The sequence below is a fragment of the Pyrgilauda ruficollis genome, unplaced genomic scaffold (assembly GCF_017590135.1).
Source record: "Pyrgilauda ruficollis isolate IOZ18807 unplaced genomic scaffold, ASM1759013v1 scaffold16, whole genome shotgun sequence".
In the NCBI taxonomy this organism is placed as follows: domain Eukaryota; kingdom Metazoa; phylum Chordata; class Aves; order Passeriformes; family Passeridae; genus Pyrgilauda; species Pyrgilauda ruficollis.
In genome coordinates, this window is record NW_024514764.1 from 13,514,809 (window position 1) to 13,540,484 (window position 25,676).

Below are 25,676 nucleotides of genomic sequence, written 5' to 3' on the forward strand. Positions count from 1 at the left end.
CAAACCCAGTTCCCTCCACCTCTCCTTGGCTGTCATGTGTCCCTGTTCCTTGGGATGTCTCCAGTTTGCTGGCATTTCTCTTGGATTGTAGGGACCCTGAAACTGGATCTGTGTCCAGATGTGTTGTCCCAGGTGCTGAGCAGGGGATGGTTTGCTCTCAGCAGGACCCCTCTGCAGCAGTGGTTTCCCTTCCCTTGCCCCCAGGGACTCCCAGGTCCTTTCCTGCAGGGCTGCTGCCCAGGGTTGTTCCAGCCCAGCTGCAGGACTTGGTGCTGGATTTCACTGAGCTTCACAAGGTTTTTGTTGGTCCCTTTTTCCAGCCTGGGAAGGGCCCTGTGAATGGCAGCCCTGCCCTCCACCTGTCCCTTTTCACCTCACAAATGCCTGTGAATGGCAGTGCTGAGTGGCCTTGGTGCCATGCTGATGTCAGACAGGTGCCACTGGCAGGTAGAACTGGCACTGAGGTCAGGCCCACGGGCCAGTCTCTGCCTTCTTGGCTCTGTATTACAAAAGATCCCTTTATAATCACAAAGGATACATTTTTCAGACACTTTGGGAAGTCTTCTCTGGAGTATTCCCAAAAGAAGGCAAAGTAGAAACGTTTTAGGGGCTTCTTGGAGTCAGTAGAATCTGGTATGGTTTCTGTACCCTACTGCTGTTTCCTGCTCTTTCCCACTCTCCATCATCCCTGCCCTCGAGCTGGCAGTGGCAGAGAGCCACACAAATGGCAGAGTCCCTCTGCTGGGACTGTCATCATCTTCTGGCCTGCTTTATTTTGCTCAGTACTTTCAAAGAAAGGACAACTCTGCAGTCTTACTTGTGGAATCTTTAAGGTTCCTTCCAACCCAAGCTGTTCCATGATCTGCTGTCTCTTTGCATTTCACCAGCTGGGCAGTGCTGTCTTCTCTGCTGAGTTTGCTTTCTGGGTGTTGGGGGTTAAAGGCAGATGTGGCTAGCAGTTCCTAAGAGCAGTAAGTATGAGTGGCACATCAGAGATGCACTTGGAGAAGTCCAGGGCTGTTTGTTGCAGTTGCATGTGCACAGGAATCTCAGTGCTCAGCATGGTTGTGGTGTGGTGGTGCAGGAGCTGAAAGATGGCATTAGGAGGTGGGGGAACATTCCTGCTTAGATAATGAAGATATACCCAGCCTGAGGGGCTCAGCTTGCCAAGTTTTAAAAACTTTTCTTGGAATAAATGGAAATTAAAATCTTCAACTCCAAGTTTGATGGTGAAACCGTTGTTGGGCATTCAGGTATTCACCCAGGACTCAGTGTAGGAGGCACTTCCAGTGGATTTAAGTACAGTAAGTAATACCTCAGTAAAAGTGGATTTCTTGGTTGCTTTCCAGTGGCTCAAGGACAGTGGTTTCTCCTGCTGGGACTTGGAGTTGGACTTGATCTTTCTGGGTCCCATCCAACTCAAGATATTCTCTGACTTGGTGGTTTAAAGACAGAGGGTAGAGTGACAGCCATGGGGAGGGATTGGTGGCTCTAGGAAAACTGTAACAATTTTATGGATAAGTCAGCTTGATTCACTGTCATCATGGTCTCAGAAGTTCATCTGTAAGAGGAACTTGAAGGTGGACAGAGCAGCAATTTCGTGGATGAGTTAGAGAGGCCCTGCCATGAGTGTGTTTCCTCCATGAGCACTAAGAGATGGCTACCAGACTCTTAGGTTAACATAAGCTTGCTTTTTAAGAGAAAAATGATAACAGAAGTCTGTTAATACCAGCCAGGAATCACATTCAGTGTGCCAGTACTGAAGGAATGTTTGTAGCTCCCCCTGACATGTAGGAGGGCAGCTGAATAGCAGCTGGTTTGGGTCAGAGAGTGTTTAGGGGAGACTCTGCTTTACCCTCAGTAGTGCAGCTTTGGATGAAGCTCAGTCTATTGGCTGTGCTCAGCCAGTCCTTCCAGAAAGGGTTGTGATATACAGAGTCACCTCAGCTCCAGGCTGGGGACACAAAGGCAGCACAGACCCTTCTCTCCTTCAGTGCTGGGTGAGAGGCATAGGAAGGGAACTTTCTCCCTGGAGGCTGAAGAGCTCTTGGATGATCTCTGGCAGCAGGAAGGCCCTGTGTGATGATCCTGCCTCTCCAGTTGGCTTTTTAAGCTGGAAAAGCCTTTTTCCTTAGGCATTAATGACCTTTCCAATGCCTACAAGCACAGAGAGGACTGTGTGGGGCAGCTCAGGATGATCTTCCTGGCAAAGGGCTGAATATTTGTTTGCTCTCTGTGGTTTCAGTTTCACCAAGTCCCTGCTGTACTGTGCAGCTCTGTCTCCAGTGATCCCAGCTGCTCTACTGGGTCTTGCTGGATATCACTTCTCATTGCTCTCTTCCCTTCTTAGGACACTGTTTAAGGAGAGCAGGCGTGTACACGGACACCTCACATCAGTCCTGTGAGTATCACAGCATTCCTCTGGAGTGAAAACTGGTGATCTCCATTCCCTGGGGCCTGGGGGGATCCCACAGGAGCACCTGAGCTTGCTTGGCTCCCCCCTCATAGATCAGTGCTGCTTCCTTTGGGGAGGTCTAGGGAGAGCAGCTGCTTGTGTGTGACATCTCCCAACACTTTCCTCAGGTGCTTCAGCCTTCAGCAAGCTCAAAAATAATAACTTTAAAGCCAGGTTGCCTCTGGTTTGACAGCCTGGAATCAGGCCTCTGTGCTGGGCCTGGGAGGCTCAGGGAGGTCAAGTGGAGTGTGATTACTGCAGCTTGTTCAGTTGGTCCTTGCTGGATTCTGGATTCCCTCTTTCTTGTTGCCTGGTTCAAGGAGGGTCACCATGAGCTCAGACTGGTGAAGGTGGGTGCAGCAGGCTGGTGGGTGGCAAACAAAGAGCCATCAGAATCCAGCTGGGCAGGGGCTTTAATCCAAGGGGTCTCATGGATCTTGGTGGTGGTTGATAACAGATGAGGACATGGATTTAGGCTGGTGTCAGCTTGGCAGACAGTCCTGTTCTTGGCACTGGGTGAGTGGGGGGAAGTGGGATAGGGTGCAGAGTCATCCTTCCCTCAGCCACACCACCCAGCAGCTCAGGGATGTCTTGTACCAGGGATTGCATCTGACCAGATCTATTCTCTGGGAGTTTGGCAGATGCTTTTGCATCTTTTGCTTCTTCTGGGAAACACAAAAGAAGGGTGTAACTTCTGCAGAACAGTCTCTGTGCCAGTTTCTCTCTGGGCGTTGCTGTAGGAGGGCAGCAGTGGGGTCCTGCAGCTGGTGCAGGATGTGTGTGTGGGTGTTTCACTGCTCTGTGCCATTCCAAGACTCTGCTCCACTCCCTGATCCGCTCCCTGGGTGGGAGTTGGGGCTTCCAAGAGCAGCAACCAAATGTCATGTGGTTTTGAATCCTAGCAACCTGAGATGCTGCCTCTGTTCCCTGCAAAGACTCAGTGGATCATCACCAGCAGGGCCCAGGTGTGCTCCCCAGCTGGCTCCTTCCCTGGGGGCAGTCACTGAGCCACGTTTCTCTTGTCTTCCTCCAAACAGGGCGAAGAAGAAAGTTATAGCTCCTACCAAGGTGAAAGTGAAGGTGAGTTCTGTTTTCTGGTTCTCATGGTTGGTATGTGCCAAAAGTCAAGTGACTGCCACCCTGAACCCTGGGTTTGAGCTTTGTATCTGACATCAGCTACTGTGAAATGGCTCTGCTTAGTATTTGGCTTGGAAAAAGCAACTGGAACAGCAGCTAAAGTTAAAGCTAAAGCAGTGGCAGTTGGGAGGGAAGTGGGGGCTCACGGGCATAGAATATGTGTATCCTGCCTTTATTCTCAGATTGTGAACCTTCCCTCCCCTTTTCAGCAGTAAACCCTGTCTCTCTTCTGACTGTGCCTTCTCCTGTGGTGTTGTTCCAGGACTCTTCCTGCAAGCCAGACAAGAAGCTGTCGGTGTCCGTCCCTTCCCTGCACTCGAGCAGCACCTTGGCCTTGTCCTCAGAGGCCCAGGGAGGAACCCTGGGCATCAGTGCCCAAACCAGGGAGCTATTGTCTCTTGGGACAGCCCAAGCTGCCAGCAGCACTGCCACTCCTGCCACCTTCAAGGATGACTCCTTGGATGAGGATTTGATTCACAACCCCACCTCCTCCCTGGAAGCAGTGTCCAAGGAATTGGCTGTGCTGAACAGCAGGGCAGCAGCAAGCCCTGACTTTACTCTTCCTGCAGCTCCAAAAGCTCCACCAGAGAAGATCCCAGCTCTTGCATCCTCAGAGGAGAAGAGGACATTTCCAAAGCCCAACCCTTCCCCTACATCATCCTCTGGTTCCCTCCAGTCTCCTCTAAACTTCCTAGCTGAGCAGGCCCTGGCGTTGGGCCAGTCTTCTCAAGACAAGAAGACAGAGAACTCTAATTACAAAGAGCATTCCTGCCAAGCCTCCCCCAGCAAAATCCTTCCTGATGCCCACCAGGCTAAACAGAAGCACCACAGCCTGGTGAGGCCAGGCCACGGGCCCCCAGCCTCGGCGCCAGTGCCGGGCTCTCAGGTGAAGGTGTTCCACCCTGGTGCTCAGCTCCAGAAAACCTTCACCTCCCCAGCTCCCTTTGTCAAACTGCAGAATCCCAAATCCTCCGCCCCTCTGCCCCAGCGCTCCCTCCTCCAGCAGGTCAAGTCATCAACCAAAGCTCAGAGCTTCCATTCCTCCACAGCCCCAAGCAGCACCCAAAACTCCAGCAGCTCCCACAAGAGCCAAGGCTTGTCCTCATCCTCTCTCAGCTACGCCGGGAAGCACTCAAGTGGCTCCGGCTCTTCAGGACAATCCTACAAATCGCCTTTCGTCGCTGGCTCCCTCTCCAAGCACGGGGCTTCTTCCAGCAGCTCCTCTGGAGCTCCTGCCAGCCAGGGCAGCTCCTCTGGGACTTTGCTCCCCAACGTTGCAGCCCCATCCCCGGGCTCGGCCTCCAGCCGCCCGGCCTCGGGCTCCTCCGTGAAGAAACCTCCCGTTGCCCAGAAGCTGACCCTGGTGGCACCTCCTGGAGGCTCCAACGGAGATTCCAGCGGGGGCACCCAGGGGGTGGCCAAGTTGCTGACCTCGTCCCTAAAGCCAGCTGTGGTCAGCAGCACCGCAGCCTCTACCTCTGTGCCGGTAAGGGGGCTGCGCTGGGAGCTCCTGCCTCGTTCACAGCTGCCCTAAAAAGGGGGCACTTCAAAAGCAGTTGCTGAAGTTCTTGAATGACTGTCTGGATTTTATTTTAGCTGCTTTAGACTAGAAAGTTGTGGCCTTTGCCCTGGGCTTGCCGTCCAGAATTCCATCTTTCATTTTCAGTTTAAACAACCACTAAGCTGAGTACTGTGCTGCCTTCCAAAGGGCAATTTTTGCCCAGGCTATGTCATGGTCCTGCTCTGGCTCTGTTAGTTATGGGGACAGTAGGGCTCCCGTTTGGATTAAGAGAAAGTGCAGTAAGGTAATTTATCACAAGAGATAAAATTTATTGCATAAACTAAAAGTATAATGATGAATTTATTATTAATTAGATCTACAAACTTAGCCTTCTTTAAATTATTCCAAGTCATTTTAGTATTATTGGCACTTTTGTCATGACTGGCCCATAGAGTAAATAACCTGTGGTTATAGAGACCATGGTTCATTCAGGTTGGAAAAGCCCTCTAAGGTCATTGAGTCCAACCATTCCCCCAGCACTGCCAAGGCCACCTTTAGCCCATGTCCCCAGTGCCACGTCCCCATGGCTTTTAAATCCTCCCAGATATGGTGACTCCACCCCTTCCCTGGGCAGCTGTGCCAGTGTCTGATAACCCTTTCCATGGAGAAATTTTCCCAGTATTTTTTGGGATAGAACATTTCAGGAAGGACTTCTGGGTTGTCAGTACAAACTTCTGTTATTACAATATTGTATTACTTAATGGTATAAGTGGCTTCATTTTTATCTATAGCAAAAAAGTAATAGCTCCTAATGTATTCATTTGTTGTTGGCTGCTCCTGCCTGCCTTCCTTTGTGCCCCATGGAAAGAGCTGGGAAATACAAGGAGTGTGTTTAAATGGAAAGCATGTACTGCTCAGCTCATGTAGCTTGGCTGTTCCTGAGCTAGAGAGCTGGGAAGCACTCCCCAGTGGTGCCTGTCTCCATGAGAGACATCCTGAATAACATCCTGGGGTGCCTTGGGTGTCAGACCTTGGTGCCTGGAGTTGTCAGCAGTGTGTGCTGCCAAAAGTGAGTCAGAAGCATACCCCTGGAGCTCACAGGCAGTGTGGAAACTTTTCCTCTGCCTAATGGAGGCACAATTCCAGAGCAAGGGAGTCGTGGAGGTAAATCCAGCACGGCCACATTCAGAAGAGCTGGCTTGCCAATGTCCATGTGCAGATGGCCTCAAGTGTTGGCATCTCTTGGGCCCTGGCTGGGAGGGTGCTTTTCCAAGGGGGAATTCTCGAGCATTCTATGTTTTGCAGATTTGTAAGTCTGAATGATGCTGTACCTTGATTCTCACTCTCCTGACTGACCTTTTCCATTGCTTTGCAGAAAGGAACTAGTGGAGCTGTGCTGCTAACAAGCTCTTCCTCCTTAAGTGTACTGGCTCCATCCTACAAGTCCAACAACCCAAAGCTGCCAGCTGCCCTGAGCTCCACCCCGTTAGGTATTATCTCTCCTATTCATTCTTTCCCTCTCCATGTCATCTCCTTCAGTTCCGACTCCTCCCCAAAAGCAGGAGTTTCCAAGGATGCAATAGTTACGGGACCTGCTCCGGGAACTTTCCACCATGGCCTCGGGCACAGTGAGTATCCTGCTGGTCACCTGTGTGTCACCTGTGCCTGTGCTGTCACATAGCCCATCGCTGCTCTGCTGGGCTGCCCCATTGCACACCAGCCCATCTCTCTGGCTGTTGCTTTGTGCTGTGGTCCCCGCTTTTGTATCTCCAGCAGTTGCATTTGGAGAACATCCCTAGAGCTCACCCAGAAGTGCCAATAACTGGAACCCGACCTCTGCTAACTGCTGCAGCTCCTCTGCTCATATCTGTCTTGGATGTGTATTTGTTCCTTTTCCCCTCTCCTCTCTTTGTTTTTCTCTCTAGGTCTTCTGGCTGGTTTGCACTCCAGCCCCCACCATGCAGCGCCACTCCCACACTCTGCCCTGTCCACTCATTTACCACAGAGTTTGCCAGGTAACTTGTTAGATGCTCGTGTTTGTCTTCTGCCTCGTGAGTCTCCCTCTATCTCAGCAGATCCTTCCTTCAGGGCTGGAGCCAAAGGGGTTGTCTATGTTTTCCAGCTGTGTGGTTGTCACTAAAGCCTCTCCAAGGTACAGAGTGAGGGGCTGGGAGCTACCTGGTCTGGTGGAAGGTGTCCTTGCCCATGGCAGGGGGTGGAACAGGATGGGCTTTAAGGTTCCTTCCAACCCAAACCATTCCGTGGTTAGGAAGAAATTCTTGGCTGTGACAGTGGTGAGGCCCTGTCACAGGGTGTTCAGAGAAGCTGTGGCTGTCCCTGGATCCCTGGAAGTGTCCAAGATCAAGCTGAACAGGACTTGGAGCAACCTGGGCTAGTGGAAGGTGTCCCTACCCCTGGCATGGGGTGGGATGAGATGGGCTTTAAGGTCCCTTCCAATCAAACCATTCTGGGATTCCGTGGTTTCTGGAATGATGAGTCCTCAGTGCTTACAGCAAGTGTTGATTCCTGGAGATACTCGGAATTATCCTGCCAGGATGAAAGCTGTGCCTGTTTGTGCACAGCCTGCTAGGACTGCCCTGGAATGAATATTGCAGCTCTGGGGAGTTTTGTTCCTGGTGGCCTACATAAATTGTGTCAGACCAGACTGTCTTGTGTTGGTGCACTGAGTTAATTGCCAGCATCTCCTTCACAACAAGTTTGTAGTGTAAATGCAGATTGCTCCACTTGCTGCTCACAACGTGAGAATTTGGCAGTCAAGCCTGTTCCTGCCCCAGTTTGATGCCTGCAGAAGTGATGCATAAGACAAGAGTTTTCCAAAGGAGAGAAGTAAGGAAAAATGAAATTCAGCGCCAGCAGATCATTCTTACCTGCTCCAGGGAGCTGTGTATTCCCCTGATAACTCCTACTTCTGCTTTCTTAGGCGTGTTCTTTAGCACTTTGGTGCAGTTCAGTGCCATTATCTTAGTACCTGCTCCTGTTGGGATGGTCTTTCTGGGCTAAGTGAGTCTGATTTAGGAGTGCTAGCCTGGTCCTGTGGCTGTGTGCATGGGTAACCATGTGGCCTGGAGGAGTCATGGAATAAAAGGCCCTTGACTGCTAAGCACAGTGCTTGTTTGGTGAAGAAGGAAGAGTGCATTGTGCACCCATGAAAATGGAAAGAATTGGTTTGGTTTGTTTCCCTTGCTGAAGTGTGATGTGAGTTGTGCCACGCTGGTGTGGTAGAGCTGAAGAAGGTCTGGCAGTGATCACTGGTGGGACAGACCCTTCCTGTGTGTAAATCACACTTCCTGGAATGACATCAGAGATTGCACCTGGCTTGTGGAATATATTCCATGTCACTGAGGACCAGCTCTTTGTCTCTTTAGTTGAGGAAATTCAGAGTGATCACTTTGTTCACAGGGCTTATAACAGAAGAATTTTTTGATGGACTGTTCAGCAGGATGCAGGGCCAGAAGACAAAAGACCACTGGGAATAAGTGAAGGAAAACTGACCATGGATCCAGCTTCAGCAAGGACCTGCTTTCTCACTTGGTGTTTTCACTTAAAGATTGAGGATGGAGCCTGGTGCTGCCATCTCTTGGAACATTCCCAGTTCTGGTGTTTTGGAGGAGAACACAGTAGATATTTAAGTGACTCCCATAACGTTAAAATGAATTCCTGTGTTTTGTGGCACAAGCTGTGTTTGGCTGTGCCAACACCTGCACACAGCTGCATTGCTGTGTCTGAGCACTGCCAGGTGTGTGGGAGGTTGCTGCAAATGCAAGGGAATATTGATGCCTTTTATTTAAAAGTGCTTTTATATCCACGTTCATCCAAGAGCCTCTGAGCAAAGACCATCCAGTGCTTGCCTGTGTGTGGTTGGTGCTTCTGTTGCTGGTGGAGGTTCCTTGTGCTGGGGAATGTGGAAATGGGATGTGCTGAGCTGAGCTCTTGCATGCAAAGGAGCTGTTCTTGGCCTGGAGGAGAAGCTGCTGCTGCATTGCTGGGTGCCACTGCTGCTTAGCTGCACGTCTCAGTACTCCTATTTGTTCATCACAGTCTGAAGTGGTTTTGATTGCTCCTGGAAAACTTTTGCTTCTTTAAACTTCCTTCCTTTTTCTCTCTTCAGTGCATTTTTTCTTGTCCTCTTCATCCATTCCGTTCTATTCCATCAGTGGTGAGATTCCTATGGATCCTGTTGCTATCAGTGGGTGCCTAAAGCCTTCATTTAAAAAGCACCTAATTAAATAATTTAAAAAAATAATAAAGCACCTACAGCCCTACCTGAAAGGAGTTTCTAGGTGAGGGGCTTGCCTCTCCTCCCACAAAACCAGTGAGAGGACAAGAGGAGACAGGGAGAAGTTTAGGTTGGATATCAGGAGGAGCTTCTTTATGAAAATGGTGGTCAGGCATTGGCAGGGGCTGTCCAGGGAGGTTTGGAGTCCCCATCCCTGGAGGTGTCCAAGGAAGGCCTGGATGTGGCATACAGTGCTCTGGGCTGGGGACAAGCTGGGCATGGGTCAGGTTGGACTCCCTGGTCTTGGAGGATTTTTCCAACCTCAGTGATTCTGTGATTACAACAGCAAAAATGTACAACAGGTTACTTCCAGCCACCTATAGGTGCAAGGCAACCACAGCATGTATTTTGGGAGTCCTGGAGGGGGAGATGTGGCAGGGTGGATTTAGAGAAGGGCACAGGCTAAGGAGTTTCCTAGCTGCTGGAATTGTGCCATGGGGCTTCTGCTGGGAGCCCACAGGGGACCCTCAGTGCTTCCCTTGTCCCTTCCTCAGAGGCTGGGCTGCTCCCAGCAGAGAGATGTCTCCAAGCACATCCTCTTCTTGATTCCTTGGTGCTGGGAAGGAAGAGTAGGTCTTTCCCTCTGTGCAGAGGCCTGGCTGTCCCAGCTGCCCTTCAGGGGGTGCTGAGCCCCCTTCCCAGCTGTTTTGTTTTCTTTCAGATGCTTCTCAGCTTCACGGCAAAGGGTCCAATGCACAGCAGCGCAAGTTGTGACGCCTGCAAGGAGGGGAGCTCCAGCACCCATAGGATAAAACCCAGAGGAACAGGTCATGGACTTTGGATACCAGCTGTGTCTTTTGATTTCTTTTTTTTTTTTTCCTATTTTTTTTTATGACAACTGGAGAGACTGAACTGCAACAAGGAATTCATTGGGGCGTCTGCTCAGAGGCTTTCAGAGCTGAGCCCCCACATGGGCCAGCTGGAGCCATGCCCTGATGAGAGGAGCCTTTTGTAGCACTGTTTATTGCTGCTGCCCTTCCTGCATTCCCTGGCACTGGCAGGAGCTGGAACTCGCAGGGAGGCTCGGGTGGTCCTGCAGTGGATTCCCACCCACCTGTGTCTGTAGCTGCCAAGTACCTCCAAGTCCAGTTACCTCCTTGGTCTCCCTGTGGAGGGTATGAAAGGTGCTTCTTTCTTCTGCTTTGGATTTACTTGGATAATTCTAGCACTGCCAGTGCTTTCTTTAAGACATTTGAGTAACTTTCCAATTGTACTATAAAACTGTGCTACACTTAATTGGAGGATTTAACATTTCCTGTGTGGTGAATCTGAGGAACCACCTGATGTTCCCCTCTGGAGGAGAAGGAAGACTCTTTAGAGACTAAAGACCTTTTTAGATGCAGTCATTGACTTTTAGAATTGTACTTCTTTTGAGTTTTTGGATTTTTTTTTTCCCTCCAAAGGGATGCTTTTTTCCTGCTCAGTTTTATCCTCATTGCCATCGAATGCATTGGATTGAATGGGACACTTCTTAGCATGTCACATGGATCAGAAGACATAATTCCAGTGCCTTTTATGGTGGAGCAAGAATGGACTAGTGACACACATTTCAGCCCTATTTTGTGTGCTCCTCAACCCTTTTTTAATCATTCTGTATTTAAAATGTATTCTGGTTTATTTAATAGAGCTTTTTATGGTTGCACATCAGAAAAAAAAAAAAAAAAAAGCTGCACTGTCTGGACTTCAGTGGTGACCTGGTGACTGAGCACAGTCCCAAATCCAGCAGGAGCACCAGTTCTCATCCCAGTATGTGCAGGTGGGTTCCAGGCCCTCCCCTAAAGCCATTCTTTCCTAGGGTTGTGAGTTAGGATCAGTTTGGTGGGCAGAGGGATTGAGTGAGATGAACCAAGGTCACGACCTTTCGAATGAATTCCAGAGAAAAACACTGCTCTCCTCAATGGTACCTGCACCAGGATCATGTGCTCAGCACAACTGCAGGAACAGGGACCATCCACAGTTGGGGGGTGTCTTTTCTTGTTCATTTTTTTAACTTCAGAGCTAAATACTCCCCGTGTGCACCCCCTTTCAGGCTAAGGGCAGGCTGAGGCTCCACCTGAACTTTCTGAGGTTTGGTTTCCTGCTCTGCCCAGTCTGTCTTCTCTCAACCCCCCCCAGCCACGTCCCAGTTGTGCAGGGGTAGTGCTGATCCATGTAGAATTTACTGGTGTTCCAAGGAAAAGCTTGTAGCTTCCTCCTTGAGCTTTGGGGAAGGATGCTGACCCCAGAATACCAGCACATGTCTGCTGTAGTTTCCTCTGGTTTTTGTTCAGATCTGAGAAAGACTGTTTTCAATTTGAGCTGATACATAACTGCCCAAGATCAGTGAGTTGATTGTATTCCAAATGAATGGATACAGTTCAGATTTCAAGTCTGTTTACAGAAAATACTAGGTTGTAGCAGAAGAGCCAAAGACAGAACTCGTGTGGGTAAAACGAAGCACAGCATTTCTTGGTGGACTCTGAGCAGTGGATGTCGTGTGGTTCCTGCTGAAGGCCTCATCCTGAGGGGTGCTTGGCACCTTCACCTTTCCCTGGAAGCTGAAAGCTTGGGACACCTGGCAGGATAGGGGCTCTCAGTGAGTGACTCGAGGTACTGGTTCTCCTCCCTCTCTGCTTTCACTTGAATGCTTCTGCTGGGCAGCCCCCGTGTGCGCGGCCGGAGCAGAATGCCCTCCTCTAGGAATTTAGCGAAGCCTCTTGCCTCAGGGAAACGTTTATGTGGTGGAAATTCTGTGGGATATTTTTTCTTTACGTGCTATAATGAATGAGTGAGTGGTGTGGAGCAGCAAGGCAGGCCCACACAGAGCAGCTGATGGGGAGCCAGGTTGGCACCTCTGCCTTGGTGAGGCAACTGGCAGCGCTTCCAGGATGGAATGGGGAGGGATAGGCTCCCATGGCACTTACCTGGGGATGGCAGTTCCTTTTGGGTGTAAGAGCTGCAGTTTACTATTCTATTTTTTTTTATGTGTGTTGGCACTGTCTTGCTGAAGATGGTGGGGGTGGTATGAAAAATGTTAATCTTGTACAGAACAACTCAATAAATTGTTTCAAACTTTCCAAAACACTTTTTTCCCCCAATCTCCTTACATCTAATTCCCTGACTTTGTTTCCAAGAATTTCTGTTGCAGCTTGGATGCTCTGTTTCAAGTGAGTAATGAATTATTGACTGTTTTAAAGTCTCCTATGTGGTGAGTGAATGGCAGCTGTGTTGCAGCTGTTGCAGGGGTAGGAATGTTTCTTTTCATTCTCTGTGCTCCTCATGGTTGAAGCTGGCCTCTGCTGGAAAGGACATGTGGGGCTCAGACCCTGCAGGACCAGTGAGATCCTCCCTGATCCCTTCATTCACAAAGGTAAAATAGTGGTGTAAATCCCCAGAGCCAGGAGGGATAAGCAGGGAATGATTATGACTGCTTTTGTGGACATCAGAGCTCCCCAGGGTTTGGCTATTAGCTGAAATTTGGCAAAAGGAAGTGAATGGGCTCTGAAAGGTACTATCCCAGTGTAATCCACTGTTCTGCAGTCAGTCCCATTCTTTAGTGCACTTCACTCCCATCTAATGCTGCTCATTAGTCCCAGCTTCAGTGCTGCTCCAGCAATTTCCCCTTGGAAAAGTGCCAACAGCTAAAATGAATAATCTTGGTGTTTTAATTCCTAAATGGCAACTTCTTGTACAGCCAAAGATCAGGAGGCTGCCATAATTAATGAAAACCAAACGCCTTCTAATTGGAACCACTGCATTTTTATTTTGTACTATAAATAGAATTCCCCTCTATTCCCCATTCCCTTACACAAGTAAATGAAACATGTAGCTGCATGTAACTCCATCCAGGAAAACACCAGCACTAACAGCTTTTAACCACGAGTGAAGGAGCTGCCTGTGGGAGGCTCTCTGCCTTGGGTTCCCTTGCATGGTGTGCACAGCCCCTTGTGTCTGGTGGTTCTGCCATCTCTTCATGTCCTTTTCCTTGACCTCTGGAGTGTGTGAATGCTCCTTCTGGATCAATGGCTGGTGCCATCAAAGTACACCTTCATTCTTCCCCAGCAGCACAGGCACAGAGGTGAACAAATGGTGGTGGTGAGTCTTGACATGGTGATTCTGGGCTGAAACCTTGGTTTCCACAGAGCTGGTTTTCTCAGAGGACGAGCCCATCATTGAGTCAGTTGTCCACAGTGGGACTGTCTGGCTTATCAACATGCAGCTGATGTAACCAGCTCCTGCTGGTCACCTCAGAGTCACCTGGACCTTCAGGGTCCTTCTCTCTCCTGACACGACTGCGTACACGACTATGTGAGTAGGAGCTGAGGAAACTGCAGGTTCTACTGAGTCTTTTGGACTTGAAGCACTTCACTGTCCTAAGGCTTTCTCTTGTTTTCTGATAGGCAGGGAGGAAGAGGGGTTTCAGGAGGTTGGCAGATGTTTTCCACTACTGGTGGTGTTTTCTGCAGTGTGTGACAACAAGCGGAGTGGCTGCGTAGCATGGCCGGGGCAGAGGCTGTAGCAGTTTGGAAGACGCGAAGGAGGGTGAGGCTTTGCAGTGATCTGGATGTCTGCAAGGTGCTGCAGCTCTGACTGGCTGCTCTTGAAGTGAAGTTTCTAAAGTGGAGCGAGCGCTGTGTAATTGCTTCCGGACACCAAGACTGCCAGCTCCTGGATGGACATCTCCTTGTTGAGGTAACTTTCATACTGGGCCGTGGTGAGCCTCCCGCTCTTCAGGGCATCCTCGATGGAGAACTCCCTGCCAGACTTCCTGTCGAGGATCACAGATGATTCCCCGTTGGGACCCTTTATTGAGATCTCCTCCCAGTCACATTCCTGGCTCTTCAGTTTGACAAACAGGCTCCATTCAATGAGGCCAAACACGTGAGCTTCCTCTGGAGACATCTCTTTTCCTGTGTCGGGGTCAATGACCACGATGGAGCGCCTCAGGTGGTTCTCTCGTTGCTCCCTCTTGATAGCCACTGTCTTCAGGCGATTCTGGAGTTGCTCAATCTCTGCATCTTTTTCTCTGGATAACTGCTTCAGATCCTCTAACTCTCTTTCCAAAGCTTGGAACCTGGAGTCCAGGTTTATTCCACTGTCCACGTGGGTCATGTTTCTCAGATCCTGAGCTTCTGTTGCGGTGAGTTCAATCTCTGACTGCAGTCTTCTTGTTTCCATCAGTAGGTTCTGTTTCTCGAGGTGGAGCTTGTGGTTTTCCTCCCTTAACAAGTCTAGTTCCTTTGATGACTTGGAGTTGTTGAATTCCACCTCGGACAGCCTGGTTTCCAGGTGGTTGAGATCTGCATCCAGCTCCCTCTTGCGCCTACTTTCTTCCTCCAGGTTGCTCTTCAGCTTTTGAATCTCGTACTCTGTGTCTCCTTTGTCCACTTGGACACTCTCTGAAAAGACCACTTTCTCCTTGACCTCCATCTTCTCCAAAGAAAGGAGCTTCTTTCTCAGGGCTTCTAGCTCGGTTTGCAGGACTTGTCTGCGGTGCTTCTCTTCTTCTAACTCCAGCTTGAGGAGGGAGTGCTCCTTCTCCTGCTGGGGATCTTGCTGAAGGATCACTTTCTGTTTCACAGTCACTCGTTCTGTCGTTTCTCTTTCCTGTTCTTCCAGCTCGTTCAGCCGGATCCTGAGCCTTTGCACCTCCAGCTCGGCCTCTCTGCGGGCCTGTCTCTCCTTCTCCAGCTCCTCGAGCTGCCGCTCCAGCTCGGAGCGTCTCCTCTGCAGCTTGCGCAGCTCCTCACGGAGCCCGTCGATCTGCTTCAGTTCGCTCTCGATGCTCTGGGAGAAGGAGTTCACCTCAGCTTTCAAGGCAGGATCCTGCTCATACTTCACTACTTCCTGTTGGACCACCTTCTCCTTCACCTGGGAAAGTTCTTCCTCCTTCAGTCTTACTTTTTCTTCTTGGAGAAGTCGTTCCCTCTCCAGGTCAATGTGCTTCATTTGTTCGTCTGCCAGCTGCACTCGCAGCGACTCTACCTCCTCTCTGGTCTTGGGGTCTTCCCGAAACTGGAGGATTTCTTGAACAACTTCCTTCATTTGCACTTGAGGTTTGGTGTCTTTCAACGCTTGTATCTCTTGTTTCAGCTGGTAGATCTCGAGGTCAGCTCTTTCTATAGCTCCGGTCCTCTCTATTATTTCCTCCCGGAGTCGCTGTAGCTCCTTTTCGGTTTCTGGATCATTCTTGTACTTAATGACCTCCTTAATGACTTCTTTGACTTCTACCAGGGGCCCTCTGTTCTTGAGAGCAGCCAGTTCGTTCTGGCAGCTCTTCAGCTGTTCGTCCCCACCGCGGTACCTCCTCTCCTGCTCTACCAGCTCCAAGCGAAGGTTGGCAACTTCATTCTCAGCCTTGGGGTCCGGGCGCACAATCTCACGCACTTTCTCCTGAACAACCACCTTGGAGTTCTCCTCCTCCAGCAGCTGGATCTTCCTCAGCAGCTCAGCCTTTTCCCGCTCATTGGAACGGCCCTTGGACTTCTCATCTTCGTACTGGCGCCGGAGCTCGTTCACCTCCCTCTCAATGGCCAGATCTTTCTCCACCTTCAGCACCTCCTTGACGGTGATTTTGCCTTCGGCGATGGCCCGTTCCTTCTCCAGACGCTTGAGCTTTTCCTGGAGGAAGCTGAGCTCTTCCTCATGCTTCTGCCGAAGGGCACTCTCCCTCTCCTTGGTCTCCTGCAACATCCGGAATTCCATCTCCAGCTGGGGATCATTCTGCAGCTTCAGCACCTCCTTCTCCGTCACCTTCTCCTGCTCTTTGTTCTTCTCGCTGGACAGCACAGCAATTTGTTGGCGTAAGAGGATGACTTCACTCTCCCTGGTCCCTTCCTGCCTCCTGAGCTCTTCCAGTTCCTCTTTGAGCTTCAGGATTTCAGCAGCTTGAGCCTTATCTTGTTCAATCCTCAGCACCTCTTTCACTATGTACTCCTGCCCTCCTTCCCTCTTCTCGTGCTCCAGGACTCGCAGCCGGATCTTAAGAGCCTCCAGCTCATCCTGGAGTGCCTGGTTCTTGCGCTGCTCCTCTGCCAGGTTTTGCTGCAGTCTGTGGAAACTCTCTTCCAGCTGGGGGTCAGGCACCTTCTTCACCAGTTCTTTCTTCACCACAGTTTCTTGGGGTTTCTGATTTTGCAGGTGGACAATGTTGTTCTGAATGGCTTCAATCTCTGCCTCGAGCTGTTGCCGACGCTGAGTCTCATCCTCAAGCTCCTTCTTCAACTTCCAGACTTCTTCCACAGGCCTTACAGACTTTTTGGTCTGGGCAAAGTCTTGTGTCACCTGAATCTCTGGCTGCTGTTGTTGGCAAAAGGATCAAAAAAAATTAGTGAAAAAAATCCATTTAATCACATTTTTGAAGCTTATCATCACAGAATCACAGAATCATTTAGGTTGGAAAAAACCTCCAAGATCATTGAGTCCAACCTGTGACTGATTCCCACCTTGCCACCCAGCCCAGAGCACAGAGTGTTACATCCACGTGTTCCTTGGAGACCTCCAGGAATAGTGGAACACATCCACCACCTCCCTGGACAGCCCCTTCTATGGCCTGACCACCCTTTCAGTGAAGAAATTTCTCCTGATGTTTAACCTGACGCTCCCCTGGCACTTGAGGGTCTCCCTCTCCTCCTGCCCCTGTTCCCTGGGAGCAGAGCCCAACCCTCCTGGCTGTCTCCTCCTGTCAGGGAATTGTGCAGAGCCACAAGATCCCCCTGAGCCCCTTTCTCCAGGCTGAGCCCCTTTCCCAGCTCCCTCAGCCCCTTCCCAGATCTGTTCCCTTCCCTGGACCCCCTCCAGGCCCTCGGTGTCCTTCTTGTCATGACGAGGCCAGAACTGGACACAGAACTCAATGTGTCTCAGCAGGGCCAGCCCAGAGGGACAATCACTGTCCTGGTCCTGCTGGCCACTCTTCCTGACCCACGCCAGGAGATCGGTGCCTCCAACAAAGCAACAGGAGGGAGTTGAGCTGTGGCAAATTCTGAGCAGGGAGCATTTGCAAATGGACCTCTGCGGGTTCCCAGCCTGAGCAATCCTTTCTGCAATGCAGAATTGCTGCTGTCAGAACAAAGCTCTGAGCCACAAGGGACACTAATTCTGCCGCGGGTTCCCAGCCTGAGAAATCCTTTCTGCAATGCCTGCTGCTGTCAGAACAAAGCTCTGAGCCACAAGGGACACTAATTCTGCCACAGAATGGCAAAAATAGAGTTAAAAACTATATGGAGCTTCCTAGGATGAGTGGGCAATGGGACTGGGGGTGGTCCGTGTGATTTAAGTGCCTGCTGATTCATGATTTAGGGGGGTAAGACACCAACTAGACTTGTTCCCCCACATTTGCCATTCCCATGTGTCCTTGGGTCCCACATGTGTGTCCCTTCAGCATCACCTTGCTCCTCTGATCACTCACCTGCCGCAGGAGGCTCTGGGCAAACTCCAGGTTCTGCAGCCTCTGCTTGTTCACAGCATTCACTTCTGTGTATTTGGCTGCCAGAACAGCTTCCTGCAGAGCAAAAACGTGTTGGGAAGAGCTTGAGAAGGCCAGAAACAACAGGTCTTAAACTGGTCGCTCTGGGTGCTCCTCAAAACCTGCAGCAGTGAACTGCCGTGTTTTGGGAGAGGGATTCTCATACACAGACACACTCGCGGTCATACTGTGATTTTTTTCTACTCAAGATAAGCAAAAACAGGTGCAGTAAGAACCAGGTGAGGAAGAACCGGGTGAACTTTTGCCTGCCTCTACAGGCAGGGTGAGTTTGAGGCAGGTAGCAAACATATCCTGCATAAGTAAGTAGCTTGTGGCCTCATCTCACTTTAAGTATTTCTGTTTTTGGTGGTGAATTCTCTCTGAAAGTCTAGAGAAGGGAAAAACTTCCAGGTTTTTGGCTTTTCTCCTCCTTTTTCCCTTCCAAAAGTGTTAAATCCAGCATTTTGCCTCCCTCATTCTGGCCAGCCTAGTTAAAAAAATTTATGAAAAATCCCTTCCTCCTGATTCCCTGCCCTTCCCTGTGGTCCCCTGTGGGACCGAGGTCCCGACAGTAAGTGTAGATGTTTGCAGACCCCCAGTGGTCCTGTGAGCTGCCCTCTGCTTTGGCTCTCCTCTGGCCAGCCCTTGCTTACCTCCTCCTTCACTTTGGCAGCTGGGGATTGCAGCCTGGGCTTCTTGCTGGTGTAGCCATTCCGGCCGTTCTCCAGGTCCAGGATGGACCGCAGCTTCTCAGCCTCCAACTCGTAGTCCTGTGCAAAGACATTCCCAGGAGAAATGTGAAATTGCTGCATCCCCTTCACACACAGGCTCCTCTTAAGCTGCCCTGGCTTTAACAACTTCACCCCTTGACCTGTTTTTTGGGAAGGCCACAAAATCCCACCCTCTGCTCTGGAGCCAGGCTGCGAGAGCTGGGGGTGCTCACCTGGAGAGGAGAAGGCTCCAGGGACACCTCAGAGCCCCTTGCAGGGCCTAAAGGGGCTCCAGGAGAGCTGGAGAGGGACTGGGGACAAGGCATGGAGGGACAGGACACAGGGAATGGCTTCCCACTGCCAGAGGGCAGGGCTGGATGGGATATTGGGCAGGAATTGTTCCCTGTGAGGGTGGGCAGGCCCTGGCACAGGGTGCCCAGAGCAGCTGTGGCTGCCCCTGGATCCCTGGCTGTGTCCAAGGCCAGGCTGGGCAGGGCTTGGGATAACAGGAGCTGTCCCTGTCCATGGCAGGGGTGGAATGAGATAGGCTTTAGGGTCTCTTCTAACCCAAATACTGTGTTTCTCTGTTCTCTCACAGGCAGAATTTCAGCCCTTACCTTCACTGCCTGCTGGTACTGCTGAGCTGTGGCAGAGACCTTCTGCACCTCCTGTTCCTTGCTTGCAATGTCACTGAGCAGTGCCTGGGTGCACAGAGATACAGGTCAGAGGCAACACAACATCCAAATGCATCCTTCAGCCTTTTTGGGAGTTACCATTAAAATCACAACCCTGAGAATTCCTCCTTGAGCAGCCCTGCTTTGTGTGAACAAGGCACAGGAGGACCATGGGACCTTAGAGCACAAGAATAAACCTAATAAACATTTATATTTTTTTCGATTTGATGTTTAGGAGCTATCTAAGCTCTGTTTCTTTTAGTCTTGTTCCCTCTTCTCTCCCTGTGGAGCCCGGGGTGCTCTGGGAATTACCGCTTGGCTCTTGAGCTTCATCTCCACTTGCTGGATGTTGTCAGTCTCCTGGGGCTCGTAGTTGGGGATGTTGCACAGGAACTGGTTCACCTTGTCGTAGTTGGCACGGTAGTTGGAGTAGGCACTTTTTGCTTTCTGCAGGGTTTGCGTTCTGTGGGGGAAACCAGCTCAGCTTCAGTTCTGTCCCATCTCCTGTGCCTGCTGCAGACACCTCTTAACACACCCCGCTTCCCCTGCTCCCCAAAGACATGGATTTGAGCCAGGTTGTTCTCTTGGCACCTCTGTTGCAAGAGAACCAATCCTTGTTTTCTCAGCTCTACCCAGCCAGCACATGCCAGCAACCTCTCCCTCTTCCTCCTCAGACCTCCCTGGAAGACCTTCTGCAACTCCTCCTTCCCAGGACCGTGGTGTGCCTCCTCCAGCTCCAGCATGCTCCCAACTCCACAGCAGCCATCCCTGCTCTGCTGCCCTGTGCTCTCACCTGTGGTCAATCTGCTTGCTGAGGTTGTTGAAGCGCTGGTTGAGCTTGTAGAGCTCTGCCTCCTGGCGCTCGATGTCGGGACAGTGCTCCTGGAACTTGCTGGCCAGGGTGTTGGAGCATGTCTTGGTCCTCTGCAGGTTCTGCTCGGCTTCACTGAGCAGGAACTTCTTGGACTGGAGCTCGCTGCCCATGGCCTGTGGGGAAAAAAGCAGGAGAGGGTGATCCTCTGGGGTTTCAAACTGTTGTCACCCACATTGACTCCAGTAACTGCACTGGAGCTGCAGGCCTGAGCTGCAGCAGTGCCACCAGTTGTGGAAAAAAACAAGCTCAAGGCTTACATGGTTAGCAGAACCACCTGGTAAACCTGACAGGGAGAAAAGTTACCTCTTACTCCCTCCTTGACCTGCTGACCTTTAAAAGCCTCTTCATGCAAGGCTTAGATCCTGTTCTTGCCAGTACAGCAACTGTGGCAGGAGCAGTGAAAGATCTTCCATGTTAGTCTGAACTTGGGGTTTCATGGAAAAGCTGAAGGAGCACAGAAAATTCTGGCCTAGCCAGTTCTTGGTCTTTCTATAGCAGAAGAATTGCCAGTTTGGGTAATTTTTCCAAGCAGTAACTGTTCTCAAAGCCTTGCCAGGCCCATCTTTCCAGTATCAGGCCACTGAGTTGCTTTTCCAGACCATTTTATCCTTCACTTCTCTAAGAATCACAGAAGGTTTTAGTTTGGAAAAAACTTAAAGCTCATCTCATCCCACCCCCTTCCATGGGCAAGGACACCTCCCACTGTCCCAGGCTGCTCCAAGCCCCATCCAGCCTGGCCTTGGGCACTGCCAGGGATCCAGCGGCAGCCACAGCTGCTCTGGGCACCCTGTGCCAGGGCCTGTCCACCCTCACAGAGCAGAATTTCTTCCTAATATGTAATTTAAATCTTTTAGTTTAAAGTCATTCCTCTTGTCCTGTCAGTATCTGCCCATGTAAAAAGTCTCTCTCCCTCTTATAAGCTCTAAGGACTCCTGGAGCTTTCTCTTCTCCAGGTGAACACCCTCAGCTCTCCCAGCCTGGCTCCAGAGCAGAGTTGCTCCAGCCCTGAGAGTGTTTTCCCCGGACATGCTCCAACAGGTCCATGTCTTTCTTGTGCTGAGGACTCCAGACCTGGACACAGCCCTGCTGTGGGAGGGTCTCACAAGAGCAGTGTGGATAGGGAATCCATCTGCATTAGTCCTTTCATCAAATCACAAGACTTCAAGTGTGATTTGATTTGATTTGATTTGAGGATGGGAGGTGTTTGTGTCTGAAGCAGGTGGGGATCACTGCAGTCAAGGTGAGTTCTCACCCCCAGCTGGGGGAGGCCATCCTGTCACCAACATATCCAAGCTTAGGAGTTGAGCAGGAATCACCACAGCTTTTGGAAAGTGTTTTTGCACGTGCAGCACACAAACAGGGCAGGAAACTCACCAGCAGCTCCTCCTTCTTCCTGTCCACCACCCTCAAGTCCTCTGGTACCGTGTCATCTATGACCAGCTTGTTCTCATAGGTTGACAGCAGGTCTCGGCCTTGCTGGAGGCTCCTCTCCAGGTTTGTGGCCACCTCAACTCTGCAAGGACACAAAGAAGCTGTTTAAGCACTCCTGCACCCTCCTCCTGCAGGATCCTGTCACTGTCATATTTTCTGAAAAATCATTTTGCCAGGATTTTTCTCCTGAGAAGCCGAGAAGCCTCAGAAAAGAAATGTAAACAATAACTCTCTGATGGCTGTGGAATGTGGTCTGGAGATGGTTTACCAACAGATGCATCTTTGGTTGGTCTCGTGAGTTGTTTTTACTTAATGACCAATCACAGCCAGCTGTGTCGGCCTCTCTGTCATGAGTTTTTATTATTCATTCCTCTCCTAGCCTTCTGATGAAATCCTTTCTTCTATTGTTTTAGTATAGCTTTAGTATAGCACTTTTTAATATAATATAATATCATAATATAATAAATCAGCCTTCTAAGAAATATGGAGTCAGATTCATCTCTTCCCTCATCCTGGGACCCGCAAACATGACAGATCCTGCCTTAGGTCAGGCTCAAGCTGGGATTTAAGCCATGACTTACTTCTCCTGGGCAGCGCTGAGCAGCTGCACCACGCGCTCGTACTTCTTGTTGGTGTTCTCCACCTTGCTCCTCACCAGGGTCGCGCTGCCTGTGTTGGGCACGGACTCGATGAAGGCCTCGCACTCCTGGATCTTCCTCGTCTTCTCAGGCTCGATGCGCCGGACCTCGTTGGTGATGTTCTGCAGGAGGAACAAAGCCTTTAGAGCAGCTGAGCAGGACCTGGTGGCTACAGAGGAGCCACACTTGGCTGTCCAGGGTGAGGAAGGAAGTCAGGGCTGAGATTTGTGTTTGGTAGAAGGTGCCTTCCAGCCCTGCTGGGCACAAAATGATATTTTTGGCTGACTTTCTTTTGACCTGTCTCTCCTTAGCAAGGAAACTCCAGCTGGGGAGGGGTTTCCAGCACTCCAGCTCTGTCAGGGACATGCTGGGTTCATCTGGGCTCTGACAGATGAATCCTTGCCTGGCCATCAAAGTGCTGCAGGCAGTTTGGGGCAATTTGCTTTCTCTTGTGGTGGCACCTGGATTTTGACACAGCCCTGGGCAAGTGATGTAACCAGGACCTGAACTTCCTCCTAAACCAAGGGAGGTTTGTGGCATGGAGCCCGGTTTAATTAGGGGTCTGAAAAAGAGGAAAGAAGCTGGATGCTACTGGCACTGGAGCCTGGAGGAGCAGGTCCACAAGGAGAAACTGCCTCGGACCACAAGGGTTTTCCTGTTCCTCTCTGAGCTGGTTATAGTGGTGGCAAAGTTAACTGTGCTCAGATGATGGGCAGGACCAAAACCTGAGGGCTCCCTCCTCATCCTCACAGCCACCACCTGCAGCCATCACCTTTTTCCCATTCGACTGAGCTGGGCCAGAAGCAAGGCAAAGGTTTTGGGCTTCTGGGGCTGCTCAGAAGGCTGCTCCCCATCTCTACTGGAAGAAGCTGTGAGCATCCCTCCACATCCCATTTCCAGGGCTCAGGGAGCACCCTAAGGACCCTCGGCTATTGAGAACCCCACTGGGGACCCTTTGGGAGCACGGTCTCTGCCAGGCACCATCCCTCAGCCCCACAGCCCCACCTTGAGATCCTTGGAGCGCTCGGTGCTGTCCTGCACTGCCCGGCTCTGCTCCAGCGGCGGCCGCAGGTTTGCTGTTATCGCTTTCTCCTGCTTGTCCAGGTCACTGTTGACTTTCTCCAGCCCTGCCAGGAGCTGGCGTCCCCGAACTGATGCAGCATCTGGACAACAAGAGGAGACCAGATTAAAGCTGGTTGGAGCTGGGTGTGGGCTCAGTCCCACTGGTGAGTGCCAAATCCTCATGCTGCTGCATTCTCCGAGCCTGGCCTGCTGTGACCACAGCCTGGCTGCTCTACCCCTCACCCAACCAGCACTGTTGTCCCCAGGACCCTTAGGAGATGGGAACATCCCCAAAAGATGCTCAACCACCTAAGTTCAAGCCTTTTTGTGCCCCAGGATGCCCTCTAGCCCCACACCTCCAATGCTGTCTGCCTTCAGCCCCTCATAGCGCTGCTGGAGAACGTTCTTGCAGTTGTTGGTCTTCTCCTTCACGGCCACATAGTGCTTGGCAATTCTGCAGAACGGGACAGCAGGAGGTCAGTCAGACTCTGAGCCTCTCCATCACCCCGTTACCATCCCGGCGCTGCTCCAGGAAGAAGCTCCAGCTCTGGAGGGGTTGTGGGAGCTGCTCCTTCGAGGCAGCCATAAAGCTGGAGGGGGAAAAGGCACCCTCGCCCCATGGTGGGATAGAGCAGCGTCTTCATTAGAAGAGGGGAGAGGCAGCCAGGCAGGAACCTGCCGGCTGAGGGAGGGGTGGGCAGCTCCCCGTGCCACAATGGCCCCCAGAGCAGGGGGAACCTGGGTGGCTCTGAGCCGGCCCCCCTTTGCCAGCTGGGATCTTGTGAGCAAGCAGGAAGGGGCAGGAATCCTTCGGGAGGAAGCCTGAGGCTTCGAGAAGGCACAGCTTCACTGTGGGAATCCCTGGGGTGCCAGAGCGGGGTGGCAGGGCCCGGGGCTGGGGCAGGCCAGGCCGGAGGGGCAGCGGGCCGGTCCCGGCCAGGCTGGGGGCACGTACTGCTCTGCCAGGGCTATCGCTTCTGGGTCGGGCGGGGGGATCATGAAGCAGACCCCGGGGGCGCTGATGGTGTCTCCTGCGCTGTCGGCCACTTCCCAAAGGTCGCCGCTGTTCCTGTGCAGGGTGTAGTGGGCTCCGCGGCTGATCTGGCCCTGGGGGACAGAACCGGTCACAGCAGCACGGCCGGAACCTGCCGGGGCAGGACCGGCACAGCCCCAAGCCCTGCTCCCGGCTCCTCCAGGAGCTTGCCCCTCGCCAGAAACTCATGTGCCTGCTCCTCCCTGTCCGCAGCCTGCAGGCACCGAGCCGTGACTCTTGCGACAGCCACGGCAAGCGAATTCCCACTCGGGCAGAGATGAGGAGGCGTTTCCAGGGCAGTGCCCTGCCTTTCCTTTTCGGGGAAGCAGGCAGCTGAGTTAGCTGGAGCTGCTGGCCCCTGTCCCACCCCTGCCGCTCCCTTGGTGGCTGCCGGCTCCGCTGTCCCATCCCTTTGGCCAGCCCTCAGCCCTCAGCCTGAGCCGGTGGGGATGAGGGGATGCGGGCTGGGACCGCCCGGTGGCGGTGGGGCGTTCCTTTGGTCAGGAACACGCCGGGACACCAGCTCAGGGAGCGTGGGAATGTGACAGAGCTGTGCTGTCGCAACATCCCCAGGGTGTGTGAGCAGCAGCGAGGCTGCGTTTCCCCCAGACCCCTCCTGCTCCTCCGCTGAAAAACCTGCTCTTCCCACTGGGGCGAGGGCGACCTTTGCCTCGTTCCCCCTGCAGGAGCCACCACCACGGCTTGGGAAAACCTGCTCCTTCCCCCAGTGCCGCTTCCAGGGCCGTGCCCCCCGAGCAGACGGTGCCCCAGCAGCCCTGCCCGGGCTGGCCGTACCTGCTCGCCCTCGTACTCGCAGAGCGCCTCCACGGGGATGGGCTGCGGCGGCGGCTGCCGGCGGTACCGCAGGGGCAGCACCTGCTGGCTGCGCTCCTGCAGCGACTTCACCACTGCCTCGTACTTGTCCAGGGCCTTCTCCTGGTCCTGGCACGGGGCAACAACAAGGAACAGTAGGAAAACGGGAAGAACGAACTCCTAGGCTCTCACAGCCAGAGGGGAGCTCATTCCCACGCAGCCGGAGCAGAGACTGTGGCTGCTTCTGTGCGGAAGGCACCTCCTGCAGCCCTGTGTTCCTGTTCCAGGTGCTCCTGCACACTCCTGCCTCCTTCTGCAGCCGGCTGAGGGCTGGGACCGTGCCAGGGGGTGCCATGCCAGCGGACAGTGACAGGGCTCCCTGGTGCCCGGCCCACAGTGGCGTGGCTGTGTGCTGGTGCACAGCCCCACTCCCAGCTCTGATTCCAGCCCTGTCACAAGGTTCTCCAATAGCTGCTCTATTTCTAGTCCTGAAGGTGAAGATCCCGAGATGCTGAGTGGGATGGAGCATACAGGAGGAGAGGGGACAGCTCTTGGGAAGAGCTATCAGCTGTCCCAGGACACCTGCATCAGCTGAGCCTGCTGCAGCA

At 52.0% G+C, this 25,676-nt stretch overlaps 2 protein-coding genes across 7 annotated transcripts in view; one reads left to right on the forward strand and one right to left on the reverse strand.

The window, feature by feature from the left end:
* UBN1 (ubinuclein 1) overlaps window positions 1–19,276 on the forward strand; it is a 33,455-nt gene extending 14,179 nt beyond the window's left edge. For 2 of the 6 annotated variants that reach the window (XM_041462104.1, XM_041462110.1), the window contains 6 exons: window positions 2,351–2,401; window positions 3,493–3,535; window positions 3,855–5,078; window positions 6,469–6,721; window positions 7,019–7,108; window positions 10,052–12,451. In XM_041462104.1, the coding sequence (XP_041318038.1) occupies window positions 2,351–2,401; window positions 3,493–3,535; window positions 3,855–5,078; window positions 6,469–6,721; window positions 7,019–7,108; window positions 10,052–10,104 (1,714 nt within the window). In that variant the 3' untranslated portion in view covers window positions 10,105–12,451. Of the gene's footprint in view, window positions 1–2,350; window positions 2,402–3,492; window positions 3,536–3,854; window positions 5,079–6,468; window positions 6,722–7,018; window positions 7,109–10,051; window positions 12,452–19,141 lie in introns of those variants that run through there. The other 4 variants (XM_041462108.1, XM_041462111.1, XM_041462107.1 and 1 more) reach the window with 3 other exon arrangements.
* PPL (periplakin) overlaps window positions 11,019–25,676 on the reverse strand; it is a 29,472-nt gene continuing 14,814 nt past the window's right edge. The window contains exons 11-22 of the mRNA XM_041462103.1: window positions 25,051–25,197; window positions 24,178–24,329; window positions 23,579–23,676; window positions 23,166–23,323; window positions 22,104–22,282; window positions 21,466–21,604; window positions 20,011–20,204; window positions 19,530–19,680; window positions 19,161–19,244; window positions 18,487–18,603; window positions 17,777–17,869; window positions 11,019–16,668 (exon numbers count right to left, since the gene is read on the reverse strand). Of these exons, the coding sequence (XP_041318037.1) occupies window positions 13,984–16,668; window positions 17,777–17,869; window positions 18,487–18,603; window positions 19,161–19,244; window positions 19,530–19,680; window positions 20,011–20,204; window positions 21,466–21,604; window positions 22,104–22,282; window positions 23,166–23,323; window positions 23,579–23,676; window positions 24,178–24,329; window positions 25,051–25,197 (4,197 nt within the window). The 3' untranslated portion in view covers window positions 11,019–13,983. The remainder of the gene's footprint in view (window positions 16,669–17,776; window positions 17,870–18,486; window positions 18,604–19,160; window positions 19,245–19,529; window positions 19,681–20,010; window positions 20,205–21,465; window positions 21,605–22,103; window positions 22,283–23,165; window positions 23,324–23,578; window positions 23,677–24,177; window positions 24,330–25,050; window positions 25,198–25,676) is intronic.